The sequence below is a fragment of the Cherax quadricarinatus genome, chromosome 84 (assembly GCF_038502225.1).
Source record: "Cherax quadricarinatus isolate ZL_2023a chromosome 84, ASM3850222v1, whole genome shotgun sequence".
Lineage (NCBI taxonomy): Eukaryota > Metazoa > Arthropoda > Malacostraca > Decapoda > Parastacidae > Cherax > Cherax quadricarinatus.
Window position 1 is genome coordinate 16359098 of NC_091375.1, and position 19040 is coordinate 16378137.

Consider the following 19040-nt stretch of genomic DNA (forward strand, 5'->3'; position numbering starts at 1 on the left):
TGAGATATGTAATCATGACATATAAATTACTCAGAGGGTTAGATAGAGTGGATAGGGATATGATGAGAGAGTGAGGCGGGGACACACATACCAGCTAAAGGCGAAAATGGACCATAGGGACGTTAGGAAGTACTTTTTTAGTGTTTGTGTGGTACGTAGAACATATGAAGAGGTGGCGACAAACAATATAGTTTCAAAAGTAAATATGATCGGGTCCTGTAGGCCAGTAATCAGTGAAACCCGTCGTTAAGAAACAAGGGCTCGACATCTGCTAATGCATCTAGGTAAGTACATTCGGGTGAGGAGACGCAGAGCAGCAATTTAATGGTAAAGCGGAAAAGGTTAAATCTGAAGTGAAACTGTTACAAAGTCACAGCAGAAAGATGGAGGTAAGATAAGTAATGAAAGTGAAGAAGGAAGGAGAGCTCACCAGGTCTGTCAAGAAGTGAAGAAACTATTTAAGAAAGTGTTCGGGATGAACACAAGGTCAACACGAGAGTGACAGTGAGAAAGATTACAGTGAAGAATACTGAACACCACTCCTGTAACTTACTGGAAGAAACTACTGATTGAACTGGATACATCATAGGAACTGACAATGTGTAGTCATGGCTACTGAGATACAGTGTCCTGCATAAACGGCTACTTAAATGCCACAAATCATGGAAATATGGCAACTGCCAGACCAGTGGAAAACAATGATTGTTGGCTTAATATTGAGGTAACACAGTAGACGGCCGAGTACTGATGAAGTGTAGAAATACATCGTTAATATGTAAGTTTACTGGAGAGGACAATCAAAGCAAAGGTAATGGAAAACCTGTTGAGCATAGTTTTATTACGATGGACAAATGAAATAAAACTGTTCCACAAGGATTGTTTTTGAGACCACTACTGTTTCTGGTTAATGTAAAAACCACTAACCAGAAGGGAGTTCTGTGTATTATTATACGCAGATGTGAAATTAATGAAAACAAACACTGGAGATAACATAGAAACCTATAACTTGCATAAACTGCAGAGTTGGTCAGACAAATAAGTCCAAGAATACGACCCCAGGAAGTGAAAGGTTAATGAAATCGAGAAAGGGTTAAGGAGACCTGAAATAAGAGTAAATAACGAGGGACAGAGGTTGCAAAGGTCACTTGAGAAGAATGACAACATGGTAGGAGCCGCGCACATCATCTGCAACAACCTCGTATTGTAGACCTAAGATTAATTTTGAAGAAGTTCACGAAAGAGTGAATTATAAGCGTATATACGACATAAAACACACCTATAAAAGAGGATGAAACACGGAACTCTTACCTGAAAAGTCTCCTCCAAAACTTAGTTACCACTGAGCATACAAAATGTAATCTAACAAGATATTAGTTTAGGCCAAAAGCTGGTGTTTACAAATTCTTTAAAGATTTCCTCACAGACATTCTAGTTTAGGATGAATATATGTAGTTGATCAGCCTTTATTCAGTCTATTGTATGCACTCAAACTTTTATACCCTGATGATAACCCAGTGTACATGAAGGAAGATGGAAGCACCCACCTGCCATCTTGACCCTTTAAGGAGGGAGGGTAACCTTGATCTTGGAGAAGGGCTCTTCAGCCATGGAACTGGAGCTAGTTTTTTCATTCCTGGGATAAAAGCGAATTACTTTGCCTTGTCCAAGTGCTGAATGATCTTTACGGGTTTAACTCTTCCTCTGAATAGAACATTAACAAGACGGAAGGTGAAGTGTTCCTTGAAGTGTATAAGATGACTCACGAAATCGTAATGACACGACTGCAAACAAGCCATACCACGGGTGGGGTTTGAACCCGCGGTCAGAGAGTCTCAAAACTAACCTTCCTATGGTGTAGAAATATACCTACTTAGATGAATCTTATTGAAGCTAGCTGGCCCAGTGGCTAACGCGACGGTCTGGAATTTTGAGACTCTCTGACCGCGGGTTCAAACCCCACCCGTGGTATGGTTTAAGTGTATAAGATGGTTGCTACACCTCCAACCGCAACACTATACAAGTAATACACAGTGTATTCCAGTTGACTTAACCACTGCAACCACTCTTAGTTACACCATCACATCACACACAGTAGCGACCATTCTCCTCCCAATTATACCAGCTGTGGCAGAGGTGACGTGACACATGTTGACATTGCAAATTAAGTAAATATGAATGATGTCATAATATAACATTTACTGAAGCCAATCAATAAAGTCAACGGGCGTTTAATAAGATACAAAATAATGCTGACTGAGTATCAGTCGAGGTTTCTTGCCCCAGTAACTATAATTAGTTCTTTATTCCTCGACAAGGCTGCATAATTTATAAAAATATTACAAAAAATGGCATGGGAAAAAAAACAAGTGAACTGCAGGCGCATGAATAGTGAACAATGAAAAAGTGAAAAGGTTTGACTGATGAAGGCTGACTGGTGCTGCAGGTTGACTGGTGCTGCTGCAGGTTGACTGGTGCTGCTGCAGGTTGACTGGTGCTGCTGCAGGATAACAGGATGTGCAGCAGCCACATGGAGGAAGAGTAACCAGTGTACCTCGGTCAATAAGGGCCTTAATAGTCTCTGAGGGAGAGTCTACATACGCTTTCAGGTCTTGTCAGGTTTGGCTGACTGCTATCAGTCATAGGTTAGGTTGCTGTCTGACTCATATATGCTGCTGTCAGACATAGGTTACGGTGCTTTCAGACATAGGTTAGGATGCTGACTCGTGTGTGTGCTGTCTGGTGTAGGGGTGTTGGCAGTGATGTCTGCTGCCTTGAAAGTGGCACTGAGGCTGCAAGAGTGAAGTCTAGAGCCACTAAGTAGTGTCAGGCCTCTCAAAGAATAGTATGTCTGGGCAAGAAGAGTAGTACAGATGTCACCAGAATAGTTTTGAACCCCCTGAATAGTGTCTGGGTCTCCAAGATCGACATATGGGCTCATTATGATTGTTGTCAGGGCCCCAGTGTGGTATCAGCGTCTCATTAATAGTTTCTGGACCCCAAGAATAGTGTCTGGAGCAGCAAATGTGCTGTCTGGAATAACAAAAGTGGTTTTGAGCTCTAAGAGTGAAGCCCAAGAGTGTTTTAGAACCCCAAGAAAGAACCCCAAGAGTGGTGTTAGGTGCTAAGAATAGTGAGTGGGGAAGGGGCCCCTAGAGTGTTGGAACACGAAAGAAGAAACATAAAATCGGGATGTATACGGTGACAGAGCTCCCGGGAGAGTGTGAGCGCCACAACTCCCAGCATTGAACAGGGAATCCGACGAGACTTCTGGTGCGTCCATTATGTGAGTGAGATACGTATTAGTGAGCAAGGCCTTTACCCACCATCATAATAACACTACCACCACCACGATAACAAAACAACTGCCTCCACCACAATAATAACACAATATCATAACAAATCACACCACCACAACAACCACACCACCACTACAACAATCACTCCTCCATAACCACACCACCACTTGCGACCAGTTATTTTTACCCTTGTAGCCCGGTCCGGGGCCAGGTGTTTGTGTTGACTGCCTGCGCAACTAAGCTGATGTCATTGTCGGTCCACTAGCCTACACAGCAATCACAACCTGGCAGATCTGTCACTTATAAAAGACAGTGATTCATTTTCCTCTTGAGGACTTCTACACTTGTTTCCGTAATATTTCTGATATCTGCTAGTAGCAGGTTCAATAGTCTTTGACTAATGAATATTGATACACTGTTCTCTTTTTGTATCCATGGCTTCCCTGCTTTCCACTGAGTCTACTTTACGTTTCTTTCTACATCTCTCACTCAACTACGTTGTTATAGTACTAGGTAGATTTATGTGTGCATGTCTTGGCTTCAGAGTACATTTCCGAGTACTATGAGGTGTTCCAGGCAGTTTGTGTTATTGGTCCTCGTGTGAGTAGTAAATGATGTTTATATCTTTCTTTGAGGCTCCGAGTGAGGTAGAACTGTTACCAACGAACGTCATGTTATTGTCCACTGACTACTGCACGACTCTTATTCCTAAGCAACTTTCATGTTTGACTTTAAGAAGCACTGTGGTATCTTCCTCACTAACCGACTACAACCACCAACACCACATCACCACCACAACAACCCCTACAACCATCACAATACTATAACCCACCACAATTATGTGATGGTGTGATCTAATTCTGGTGGAAAATTTCTGCGGCTCAGTGCAGGTTTACCTATTGTGAGTGTTGGTTGGTGATGGCGGCTGCGGCTGCGGCTGCGGCAGATGAGTTCACTCGACCAAGCTACACAGACTTCCTCTAATCTCTTGGATTGTCAAGTTTTGTGGCAACTCTGCCTCTAACTTCTCTCTTTACCCGATTTGGGATTTGAAATTTTGGCAGCGATGACACTTGACGATATTGTGTTGTTATGGTGAGGAGGGAGAGTGGGGGGAGGGAGGGAGGGAAGATGGAGGGAGGGAGGGAAGATGGAGGGAGGGAGGGAAGATGGAGGGAGGAAGGGAAGATGGAGGAAGGAACTTTAATTACTACGTCCAGGCGACATGTTGGGTCTCTTTACTGAGAGATCTTTCTCTGGTCTGTACCTGACCTATACCTGGCCTGTATCTGGTCTGTACCTGACCTACACCTGGCCTGTATCTGGCCTGTACCTGACCTATACCTGGCCTGTATCTGGTCTGTACCTGACCTACACCTGGCCTGTATCTGGCCTGTACCTGGCCTGTATCTGGCCTGTACCTGACCTACACCTGGCCTGTATCTGGTCTGTACCTGACCTACACCTGGCCTGTATCTGGCCTGTACCTGACCTACACCTGGCCTGTATCTGGCCTGTACCTGACCTACACCTGGCCTGTATCTGGTCTGTACCTGACCTACACCTGGCCTGTATCTGGCCTGTACCTGACCTACACCTGGCCTGTATCTGGCCTGTACCTGATCTACACTTGGCCTGCACCTGACCTGTACCTGACCTAGAGACTGTAGACTCACCTGCGGACTGTGTGGACTCGCCTGCGGACAGTGTGGACTCACCTACGGACTGGTGGACTCACCTGTGGACTGTATGGACTCACCTGCGGACTGTATGGACTCACCTGCGGACTGTATGGACTCACCTGCGGACTGTATGGACTCACCTGCGGAATGTATGGACTCACCTGGACTGTGTGGACTCACCTGCGGACTGGGTGAAGGCAGCCTGACACAGGAGGAGGCGGAGTAAGGCCGTCAGCCAGCAGGAGTCGCCCATACTGTACTCCACCCATCACCTGAGGACAAACATTACACTGTACTCCACCCATCATCTGAGGACAAACATTACACTGTACTCCACCCATCACCTGAGGACAAACATTACACTGTACTCCACCCATCATCTGAGGACAAACATTACACTGTACTCCACCCATCACCTGAGGACAAACATTACACTGTACTCCACCCATCATCTGAGGACAAACATTACACTGTACTCCACCCATCACCTGAGGACAAACATTACACTGTACTCCACCCATCATCTGAGGACAAACATTACACTGTACTCCACCCATCACCTGAGGACAAACATTACACTGTACTCCACCCATCACCTGAGGACAAACATTACACTGTACTCCACCCATCATCTGAGGACAAACATTACACTGTACTCCACCCATCACCTGAGGACAAACATTACACTGTACTCCACCCATCATCTGAGGACAAACATTACACTGTACTCCACCCATCACCTGAGGACAAACATTACACTGTACTCCACCCATCACCTGAGGACAAACATTACACTGTACTCCACCCATCACCTGAGGACAAACATTACACTGTACTCCACCCATCATCTGAGGACAAACATTACACTGTACTCCACCCATCTGAGGACAAACATTACACTGTACTCCACCCATCATCTGAGGACAAACATTACACTGTACTCCACCCATCACTGAGGACAAACATTACACTGTACTGCACCCATCACCTGAGGACAAACATTACACTGTACTCCACCCATCACCTGAGGACAAACATTACACTGTACTGCACCCATCACCTGAGGACAAACATTACACTGTACTGCACCCATCACCTGAGGACAAACATTACACTGTACTCCACCCATCACCTGAGGACAAACATTACACTGTACTCCACCCATCACCTGAGGACAAACATTACACTGTACTCCACCCATCACCTGAGGACAAACATTACACTGTACTCCACCCATCATCTGAGGACAAACATTACACTGTACTGCACCCATCACCTGAGGACAAACATTACACTGTACTGCACCCATCACCTGAGGACAAACATTACACTGTACTCCACCCATCACCTGAGGACAAACATTACACTGTACTCCACCCATCACCTGAGGACAAACATTACACTGTACTCCACCCATCACCTGAGGACAAACATTACACTGTACTCCACCCATCATCTGAGGACAAACATTACACTGTACTCCACCCATCATCTGAGGACAAACATTACACTGTACTCCACCCATCACCTGAGGACAAACATTACACTGTACTCCACCCATCACCTGAGGACAAACATTACACTGTACTCCACCCATCACCTGAGGACAAACATTACACTGTACTCCACCCATCATCTGAGGACAAACATTACACTGTACTCCACCCATCACCTGAGGACAAACATTACACTGTACTCCACCCATCACCTGAGGACAAACATTACACTGTACTCCACCCATCACCTGAGGACAAACATTACACTGTACTCCACCCATCATCTGAGGACAAACATTACACTGTACTGCACCCATCACCTGAGGACAAACATTACACTGTACTGCACCCATCACCTGAGGACAAACATTACACTGTACTCCACCCATCACCTGAGGACAAACATTACACTGTACTCCACCCATCACCTGAGGACAAACATTACACTGTACTCCACCCATCACCTGAGGACAAACATTACACTGTACTGCACCCATCATCTGAGGACAAACATTACACTGTACTGCACCCATCACCTGAGGACAAACATTACACTGTACTCCACCCATCACCTGAGGACAAACATTACACTGTACTCCACCCATCACCTGAGGACAAACATTACACTGTACTGCACCCATCATCTGAGGACAAACATTACACTGTACTGCACCCATCATCTGAGGACAAACATTACACTGTACTCCACCCATCATCTGAGGACAAACATTACACTGTACTGCACCCATCATCTGAGGACAAACATTACACTGTACTGCACCCATCATCTGAGGACAAACATTACACTGTACTGCACCCATCATCTGAGGACAAACATTACACTGTACTGCACCCATCATCTGAGGACAAACATTACACTGTACTCCACCCATCATCTGAGGACAAACATTACACTGTACTCCACCCATCACCTGAGGACAAACATTACACTGTACTCCACCCATCATCTGAGGACAAACATTACACTGTACTCCACCCATCATCTGAGGACAAACATTACACTGTACTGCACCCATCACCTGAGGACAAACATTACACTGTACTGCACCCATCACCTGAGGACAAACATTACACTGTACTCCACCCATCATCTGAGGACAAACATTACACTGTACTCCACCCATCACCTGAGGACAAACATTACACTGTACTCCACCCATCACCTGAGGACAAACATTACACTGTACTCCACCCATCACCTGAGGACAAACATTACACTGTACTCCACCCATCACCTGAGGACAAACATTACACTGTACTCCACCCATCATCTGAGGACAAACATTACACTGTACTCCACCCATCATCTGAGGACAAACATTACACTGTACTCCACCCATCACCTGAGGACAAACATTACACTGTACTCCACCCATCATCTGAGGACAAACATTACACTGTACTCCACCCATCATCTGAGGACAAACATTACACTGTACTCCACCCATCACCTGAGGACAAACATTACACTGTACTCCACCCATCACCTGAGGACAAACATTACACTGTACTCCACCCATCATCTGAGGACAAACATTACACTGTACTCCACCCATCATCTGAGGACAAACATTACACTGTACTCCACCCATCACCTGAGGACAAACATTACACTGTACTCCACCCATCATCTGAGGACAAACATTACACTGTACTCCACCCATCATCTGAGGACAAACATTACACTGTACTCCACCCATCACCTGAGGACAAACATTACACTGTACTCCACCCATCATCTGAGGACAAACATTACACTGTACTCCACCCATCACCTGAGGACAAACATTACACTGTACTCCACCCATCACCTGAGGACAAACATTACACTGTACTCCACCCATCATCTGAGGACAAACATTACACTGTACTGCACCCATCACCTGAGGACAAACATTACACTGTACTCCACCCATCACCTGAGGACAAACATTACACTGTACTCCACCCATCACCTGAGGACAAACATTACACTGTACTCCACCCATCATCTGAGGACAAACATTACACTGTACTCCACCCATCATCTGAGGACAAACATTACACTGTACTCCACCCATCATCTGAGGACAAACATTACACTGTACTCCACCCATCATCTGAGGACAAACATTACACTGTACTCCACCCATCACCTGAGGACAAACATTACACTGTACTCCACCCATCATCTGAGGACAAACATTACACTGTACTCCACCCATCACCTGAGGACAAACATTACACTGTACTACACCCATCATCTGAGGACAAACATTACACTGTACTACACCCATCATCTGAGGACAAACATTACACTGTACTACACCCATCATCTGAGGACAAACATTACACTGTACTCCACCCATCATCTGAGGACAAACATTACACTGTACTCCACCCATCACCTGAGGACAAACATTACACTGTACTCCACCCATCATCTGAGGACAAACATTACACTGTACTCCACCCATCACCTGAGGACAAACATTACACTGTACTCCACCCATCACCTGAGGACAAACATTACACTGTACTGCACCCATCACCTGAGGACAAACATTACACTGTACTCCACCCATCACCTGAGGACAAACATTACACTGTACTCCACCCATCACCTGAGGACAAACATTACACTGTACTCCACCCATCACCTGAGGACAAACATTACACTGTACTCCACCCATCATCTGAGGACAAACATTACACTGTACTCCACCCATCACCTGAGGACAAACATTACACTGTACTCCACCCATCATCTGAGGACAAACATTACACTGTACTCCACCCATCACCTGAGGACAAACATTACACTGTACTCCACCCATCATCTGAGGACAAACATTACACTGTACTCCACCCATCACCTGAGGACAAACATTACACTGTACTCCACCCATCACCTGAGGACAAACATTACACTGTACTCCACCCATCACCTGAGGACAAACATTACACTGTACTCCACCCATCACCTGAGGACAAACATTACACTGTACTCCACCCATCACCTGAGGACAAACATTACACTGTACTCCACCCATCATCTGAGGACAAACATTACACTGTACTCCACCCATCACCTGAGGACAAACATTACACTGTACTCCACCCATCATCTGAGGACAAACATTACACTGTACTCCACCCATCACCTGAGGACAAACATTACACTGTACTCCACCCATCATCTGAGGACAAACATTACACTGTACTCCACCCATCACCTGAGGACAAACATTACACTGTACTCCACCCATCACCTGAGGACAAACATTACACTGTACTCCACCCATCACCTGAGGACAAACATTACACTGTACTCCACCCATCACCTGAGGACAAACATTACACTGTACTCCACCCATCACCTGAGGACAAACATTACACTGTACTCCACCCATCATCTGAGGACAAACATTACACTGTACTCCACCTATACCCTCATGAGGACAAACATTACACTGTACTCCACCCATCATCTGAGGACAAACATTACACTGTACTCCACCCATCACCTGAGGACAAACATTACACTGTACTCCACCCATCATCTGAGGACAAACATTACACTGTACTCCACCCATCACCTGAGGACAAACATTACACTGTACTCCACCCATCATCTGAGGACAAACATTACACTGTACTCCACCCATCACCTGAGGACAAACATTACACTGTACTCCACCCATCACCTGAGGACAAACATTACACTGTACTCCACCTATACCCTCATGAGGACAAACATTACACTGTACTCCACCCATCACCTGAGGACAAACATTACACTGTACTCCACCCATCATCTGAGGACAAACATTACACTGTACTACACCCATCATCTGAGGACAAACATTACACTGTACTCCACCCATCATCTGAGGACAAACATTACACTGTACTACACCCATCATCTGAGGACAAACATTACACTGTACTCCACCCATCACCTGAGGACAAACATTACACTGTACTCCACCCATCATCTGAGGACAAACATTACACTGTACTCCACCCATCACCTGAGGACAAACATTACACTGTACTCCACCCATCACCTGAGGACAAACATTACACTGTACTCCACCCATCACCTGAGGACAAACATTACACTGTACTCCACCCATCACCTGAGGACAAACATTACACTGTACTCCACCTATACCCTCATGAGGACAAACATTACACTGTACTCCACCCATCATCTGAGGACAAACATTACACTGTACTCCACCCATCACCTGAGGACAAACATTACACTGTACTCCACCCATCATCTGAGGACAAACATTACACTGTACTCCACCCATCACCTGAGGACAAACATTACACTGTACTCCACCCATCACCTGAGGACAAACATTACACTGTACTCCACCCATCACCTGAGGACAAACATTACACTGTACTCCACCCATCACCTGAGGACAAACATTACACTGTACTCCACCCATCACCTGAGGACAAACATTACACTGTACTCCACCCATCATCTGAGGACAAACATTACACTGTACTCCACCCATCATCTGAGGACAAACATTACACTGTACTCCACCCATCACCTGAGGACAAACATTACACTGTACTGCACCCATCACCTGAGGACAAACATTACACTGTACTGCACCCATCATCTGAGGACAAACATTACACTGTACTCCACCCATCACCTGAGGACAAACATTACACTGTACTGCACCCATCACCTGAGGACAAACATTACACTGTACTGCACCCATCACCTGAGGACAAACATTACACTGTACTCCACCCATCACCTGAGGACAAACATTACACTGTACTCCACCCATCACCTGAGGACAAACATTACACTGTACTGCACCCATCACCTGAGGACAAACATTACACTGTACTCCACCCATCACCTGAGGACAAACATTACACTGTACTCCACCTATACCCTCATGAGGACAAACATTACACTGTACTCCACCCATCACCTGAGGACAAACATTACACTGTACTGCACCCATCACCTGAGGACAAACATTACACTGTACTGCACCCATCACCTGAGGACAAACATTACACTGTACTCCACCCATCACCTGAGGACAAACATTACACTGTACTCCACCCATCACCTGAGGACAAACATTACACTGTACTGCACCCATCACCTGAGGACAAACATTACACTGTACTGCACCCATCACCTGAGGACAAACATTACACTGTACTGCACCCATCACCTGAGGACAAACATTACACTGTACTCCACCCATCACCTGAGGACAAACATTACACTGTACTCCACCCATCACCTGAGGACAAACATTACACTGTACTCCACCCATCACCTGAGGACAAACATTACACTGTACTGCACCCATCACCTGAGGACAAACATTACACTGTACTGCACCCATCACCTGAGGACAAACATTACACTGTACTGCACCCATCACCTGAGGACAAACATTACACTGTACTCCACCCATCATCTGAGGACAAACATTACACTGTACTCCACCCATCATCTGAGGACAAACATTACACTGTACTGCACCCATCACCTGAGGACAAACATTACACTGTACTGCACCCATCACCTGAGGACAAACATTACACTGTACTCCACCCATCATCTGAGGACAAACATTACACTGTACTCCACCCATCACCTGAGGACAAACATTACACTGTACTGCACCCATCACCTGAGGACAAACATTACACTGTACTCCACCCATCACCTGAGGACAAACATTACACTGTACTCCACCCATCACCTGAGGACAAACATTACACTGTACTCCACCCATCATCTGAGGACAAACATTACACTGTACTCCACCCATCACCTGAGGACAAACATTACACTGTACTCCACCCATCACCTGAGGACAAACATTACACTGTACTCCACCCATCACCTGAGGACAAACATTACACTGTACTCCACCCATCACCTGAGGACAAACATTACACTGTACTCCACCCATCACCTGAGGACAAACATTACACTGTACTCCACCCATCACCTGAGGACAAACATTACACTGTACTCCACCCATCATCTGAGGACAAACATTACACTGTACTCCACCCATCATCTGAGGACAAACATTACACTGTACTCCACCCATCACCTGAGGACAAACATTACACTGTACTCCACCCATCACCTGAGGACAAACATTACACTGTACTGCACCCATCACCTGAGGACAAACATTACACTGTACTCCACCCATCATCTGAGGACAAACATTACACTGTACTCCACCCATCACCTGAGGACAAACATTACACTGTACTCCACCCATCATCTGAGGACAAACATTACACTGTACTCCACCCATCATCTGAGGACAAACATTACACTGTACTCCACCCATCACCTGAGGACAAACATTACACTGTACTCCACCCATCACCTGAGGACAAACATTACACTGTACTCCACCCATCATCTGAGGACAAACATTACACTGTACTCCACCCATCACCTGAGGACAAACATTACACTGTACTCCACCCATCACCTGAGGACAAACATTACACTGTACTCCACCCATCACCTGAGGACAAACATTACACTGTACTCCACCCATCATCTGAGGACAAACATTACACTGTACTCCACCCATCACCTGAGGACAAACATTACACTGTACTCCACCCATCATCTGAGGACAAACATTACACTGTACTCCACCTATACCCTCATGAGGACAAACATTTATGTCATCCCCAAGAATATCTTATCATCCCCCAGGGTATCTTGTCATCTCCAAGGGTATCTTGTCATCCACCAGGGTATCTTGTCATCTCCAAGGGTATCTTGTCATCCACCAGGGTATCTTGTCATCTCCAAGGGTATCTTGTCATCCACCAGGGTATCTTGTCATCTCCAAGGGTATCTTGTCATCCACCAGGGTATCTTGTCATCTCCAAGGGTATCTTGTCATCCACCAGGGTATCTTGTCATCTCCAAGGGTATCTTGTCATCCACCAGGGTATCTTGTCATCCCCCAGGATATCATGTCATTCCCAAGAATATCTTATCATCCACCAGGGTATCTTGTCATCCACCAGGGTATCTTGTCATCTCCAAGGGTATCTTGTCATCCCCAAGGGTATCTTGTCATCCACCAGGGTATCTTGTCATCCACCAGGGTATCTTGTCATCCACCAGGGTATCTTGTCATCTCCAAGGGTATCTTGTCATCCCCAAGGGTATCTTGTCATCCCCAAGGGTATCTTGTCATCCCCAAGGGTATCTTGTCATCCCCAAGGGTATCTTGCCATTCCCAGGATATCTTGTCATCCTCCAGGGTATATTGTCATCCCGCAGGGTATACTGTCATCCCCCAGAGCATCTTGTCATCCCCCAGGGTATCTTGTCATCGCACAGGGTATCTTGTCATCCTCCAGGGTATTCTGTCATCCCCCAGGGTATCTTGTCATCCTCAAGGGTATTTTGTCATCCCCCAGGGTATCTTGTCATCCCCCAGGGTATCTTGTCATCCCCCAGGGTATCTTGTCATCCTCCAGGGTATCTTGTCATCCCCCAGGGTATCTTGTCATCCCCCAGGGTATCTTGTCATCCTCCAGGGTATCTTGTCATCCTCCAGGGTATCTTGTCATCCCCCAGGGTATCTTGTCATCCCCCAGGGTATCTTGTCATCCTCCAGGGTATCTTGTCATCCCTCAGGGTATCTTGTCATCCCCAAGGGTATCTTGTCATCCCCCAGGGTATCTTGTCATCCCCAAAGTTTCTTGTCATCATCCAGGGTATCTTGCCATCCCCATGGTATCTTGTTACCCCCAGGGTATCTTGTCATCCTCCATGGTATCTTGTCATCCCCCAGGGTATCTTGTCATCCTCCAGGGTATCTTGTCATCCCCCAGGGTATCTTGTCATCCCCCAGGGTAACTTGTCATCCCCCAGGGTAACTTGTCATCCCCCAGGGTATCTTGTCATCCTCCAGTTTATCTTGTCATCCTCCAGTTTATCTTGTCATCCCCCAGTGTATCTTGCCATCCCTCAGGGTATCTTGTCATCCCTCAGGGTATCTTGTTATTCCCAGGGTATCTTGTCATCCCCCAGGGTATCTTGTCATCCTCCGGGGTATCTTGTCATCCCCAGGGTATCATGTTATCCCCCAGGGTATCTTGTCATCCCCCAGGGTATCTTGTCATCCCCCAGGGTATCTTGTCATCCTCCAGGGTATCTTGTCATCCCTCAGGGTATCTTGTCATCCCCAAGGGTATCTTGTCATCCCCCAGGGTATCTTGTCATCCCCAAAGTTTCTTGTCATCATCCAGGGTATCTTGCCATCCCCATGGTATCTTGTTACACCCAGGGTATCTTGTCATCCTCCATGGTATCTTGTCATCCCCCAGGGTATCTTGTCATCCTCCAGGGTATCTTGTCATCCCCCAGGGTATCTTGTCATCCCCCAGGGTAACTTGTCATCCCCCAGGGTAACTTGTCATCCCCCAGGGTATCTTGTCATCCTCCAGTTTATCTTGTCATCCTCCAGTTTATCTTGTCATCCCCCAGTGTATCTTGCCATCCCTCAGGGTATCTTGTCATCCCTCAGGGTATCTTGTTATTCCCAGGGTATCTTGTCATCCCCCAGGGTATCTTGTCATCCTCCGGGGTATCTTGTCATCCCCAGGGTATCATGTTATCCCCCAGGGTATCTTGTTATCCCCAAGGGTATCTTGTCATCCCCCAGGGTATCTTGTCATCCCCCAGGGTATCTAGTCATCCCCCAGGGTATCTAGTCATCCCCCAGGGTATCTTGTCATCCCCCCAGGGTATCTAGTCATCCTCCAGGGTATCTTGTCATCCTCCAGGGTATCTTGTCATCCTCCAGGGTATCTTGTCATCCCCCCAGGGTATCTTGTCATCCCCCCAGGGTATCTTGTCATCCCCCCAGGGTATCTAGTCATCCCCCAGGGTATCTTGTCATCCCCCAGGGTATCTTGTCATCCCCCAGGGTATCTTGTCATCCCCCAGGGTATCTTGTCATCCCCCAGGGTATCTAGTCATCCCCCAGGGTATCTTGTCATCCCCCAGGGTATCTTGTCATCCCCCCAGGGTATCTAGTCATCCCCCAGGGTATCTTGTCATCCCCCAGGGTATCTTGTCATCCCCCAGGGTATCTTGTCATCCCCCAGGGTAAGACTCAACAAGACAACAGCATCATGGAGCTTCTGCTAGTACTGATATATTGGTTACTTGCACAACAGACAAGCATGTTTTTGTGTGAGATGTTCTCTCAATATGGTCCCACAGACAAATGTTTTCTCACTGTGGTCCCACAGTATGGGCCAGCCTAGTATGGGCCAGCAGGCCTCCTGCAGTGTTCCTCCTTTCTTATGTTCTTATGTTCACTGTGGTCCCACAGACAAGTCCTGTTCTCACACTGTGGTCCCACAGACAAGTCCTGTTCTCACACTGTGGTCCCACAGACAAGTGTTGTTCTCTCACTGTGGTCCCAGAAACAAGTCCTGTTCTCACACTGTGGTCCCAGAGACAAGTCCTGTTCTCACACTGTGGTCCCACAGACAAGTGCTGTTCTCACACTGTGGTCCCACAGACAAGTCCTGTTCTCACACTGTGGTCCCACAGACAAGTGTTGTTCTCACACTGTGGTCCCACAGACAAGCTTGATGTTCTCTCACTGTGGTCCCACAGACAAGCTTGATGTTCTCTCACTGTGGTCCCACAGACAAGTGTTGTTCTCACACTGTGGTCCCACAGACAAGTGCTGTTCTCACACTGTGGTCCCACAGACAAGTGTTGTTCTCACACTGTGGTCCCACAGACAAGTGTTATTCTCACACTGTGGTCCCACAGACAAGTGCTGTTCTCACACTGTGGTCCCACAGACAAGTGTTGTTCTCACACTGTGGTCCCACAGACAAGTGTTGTTCTCTCACTGTGGTCCCAGAGACAAGTGCTGTTCTCACACTGTGGTCCCACAGACAAGTGTTGTTCTCACACTGTGGTCCCACAGACAAGTGTTGTTCTCACACTGTGGTCCCACAGACAAGTGTTGTTCTCACACTGTGGTCCCACAGACAAGTGTTGTTCTCACACTGTGGTCCCACAGACAAGTGCTGTTCTCACACTGTGGTCCCACAGGTAAGTGTTGTTCTCACACTGTGGTCCCACAGACAAGTGTTGTTCTCACACTGTGGTCCCACAGACAAGTGCTGTTCTCACACTGTGGTCCCACAGACAAGTGTTCTCACACTGTGGTCCCACAGACAAGTGTTGTTCTCACACTGTGGTCCCACAGACAAGTGTTGTTCTCACACTGTGGCCCCACAGACAAGCTTGGTGTTCTCACACTGTGGTCCCACAGACAAGTGTTCTCACACTGTGGTCCCACAGACAAGTGTTCTCACACTGTGGTCCCACAGACAAGTGTTATTTTCACACTGTGGTCCCACAGACAAGTGTTCTCACACTGTGGTCCCACAGACAAGTGTTCTCACACTGTGGTCCCACAGACAAGTGTTATTCTCACACTGTGGTCCCACAGACAAGTGTTGGTCTCACACTGTGGTCCCAGAGACAAGTGTTGTTCTCACACTGTGGTCCCACAGACAAGTGTTATTCTCACACTGTGGTCCCACAGACAAGTGTTGTTCTCACACTGTGGTCCCACAGATAAGTGTTGTTCTCACACTGTGGTCCCACAGACAAGTGTTGGTCTCACACTGTGGTCCCACAGACTAGCTGACCTACACCATACTTTTTCCTGACATAACATTATCCAGGGAAGGGTTAAGTATATTGTCTAACTCTAGAAAAGAGTATACTTTCTTGTGAATTAGTTTTTCAGATATTTTAGATAACAATGGCAAGTTAGATATTGGCTTATTGCTCCTTGATATATTGGGGTAACCCTTAGTTTCTAACGTTCTCAGCTTACATACCGAGGTTCCGGGGATGGATTCCAGCACGAGTGAAACGTTGAGCTTGCACCTGCTGCCCCTGTTTGCCTAGCAGTAAGTAGGTACCTGGGTGTTAGACGACTGTTGTGGGTCGCATCCTGGGGGGACACGTTGCAAGAAATCCTCTGTATAACCAGAGGTTTTCTATATATCAGTCACTTATAATTCACAAGTGAGGTTCAGTCACTTATAATTCACAAGTGAGGTTCAGTCACTTATACTTCCATTCATGACAAGTTGTTTACAGTCCCTGAGACTCTGATGAAGTAGAGAATATACTGAGTAGGAAGGTAGAGACAACACTGTACTGTTAAGTAACTACCACCATCACGGCCACCAGCAACACCAATCCTAGCAACACTACCACCATCACGGCCACCAGCAACACCAATCCTAGCAACACTACCACCATCACGGCCACCAGCAACACCAATCCTAGCAACACTACCACCATCACGGCCACCAGCAACACCAATCCTAGCAACACTACCACCATCACGGCCACCAGCAACACCAATCCTAGCAACACTACCACCATCACCGCCCCTAACACCACCAATCCTAGCAACACTACCACCATCACCGCCCCTAACACTACCAATCCTAGCAACACTAACACCATCACCGCCCCTAACACCACCAATCCTAGCAACACTACCACCATCACCGCCCCTAACACCACCAATCCTAGCAACACTACCACCATCACCGCCCCTAACACCACCAATCCTAGCAACACTACCACCATCACCGCCCCTAACATCACCAATCCTAGCAACACTACCACCATCACCGCCCCTAACACCACCAATCCTAGCAACACTACCACCATCACCGCCCCTAACACCACCAATCCTAGCAACACTACCACCATCACCGCCAATAACATCACCAATCCTAGCAACACTACCACCATCACCTCCATCATAGCTAACAAATCCACCACAGCCACTAGTACCACAAGTTGCGACCCCACTACCACAGCCACTAGCACCAATAGTTGCGACACCACTACCACCAGCACGACCAGTAACACCACCACCACAGTCACCACCACTACAAGTAGCAACAGCAACAGCAACACCACCAGTAGCAGCAGCACCACCACCACCACCAGTAACAACAGCAACACCGCCATAAGCACCACCAGTAGCAGCAGCAACACCACCACCACCAGTAGCAACAGCAACACACCACTGGCAGCAGCACCACCAGTAGCAGCAACAACAACACCACCACCAGTAGCAGCAACAACACCACCACCACCAGTAGCAACAGCAACACACCACTGGCAGCAGCACCACCAGTAGCAGCAGCACCACCACCATCAGCATCACCACCACCACCAGTAGCAACAGCAACACACCACTGGCAGCAGCACCACCAGTAGCAACAGCAACACCACCATCAGCACCACCAGTAGCAGCAGCACCACCACCATCAGCATCACCACCACCACCAGTAGCAACAGCAACACACCACCAGTAGCAGCAGCACCACCATCACCATCAGCATCACCACCACCACCAGTAGCAACAGCAACACACCACTGGCAGCAGCACCACCAGTAGCAGCAGCAACAACACTCAACAAAACAGTATTAACTA

General features: G+C 47.1%; 1 protein-coding gene across 2 annotated transcripts in view; it reads right to left on the reverse strand.

The window, feature by feature from the left end:
• Positions 1-19040, reverse strand: part of tei (teiresias) — a 104059-nt gene that overhangs the window by 49331 nt on the left and 35688 nt on the right. For both annotated transcript variants that reach the window (XM_070103220.1, XM_070103221.1), the window contains one exon: positions 5159-5250. In XM_070103220.1, the coding sequence (XP_069959321.1) occupies positions 5159-5231 (73 nt within the window). In that variant the 5' untranslated portion in view covers positions 5232-5250. The remainder of the gene's footprint in view (positions 1-5158; positions 5251-19040) is intronic.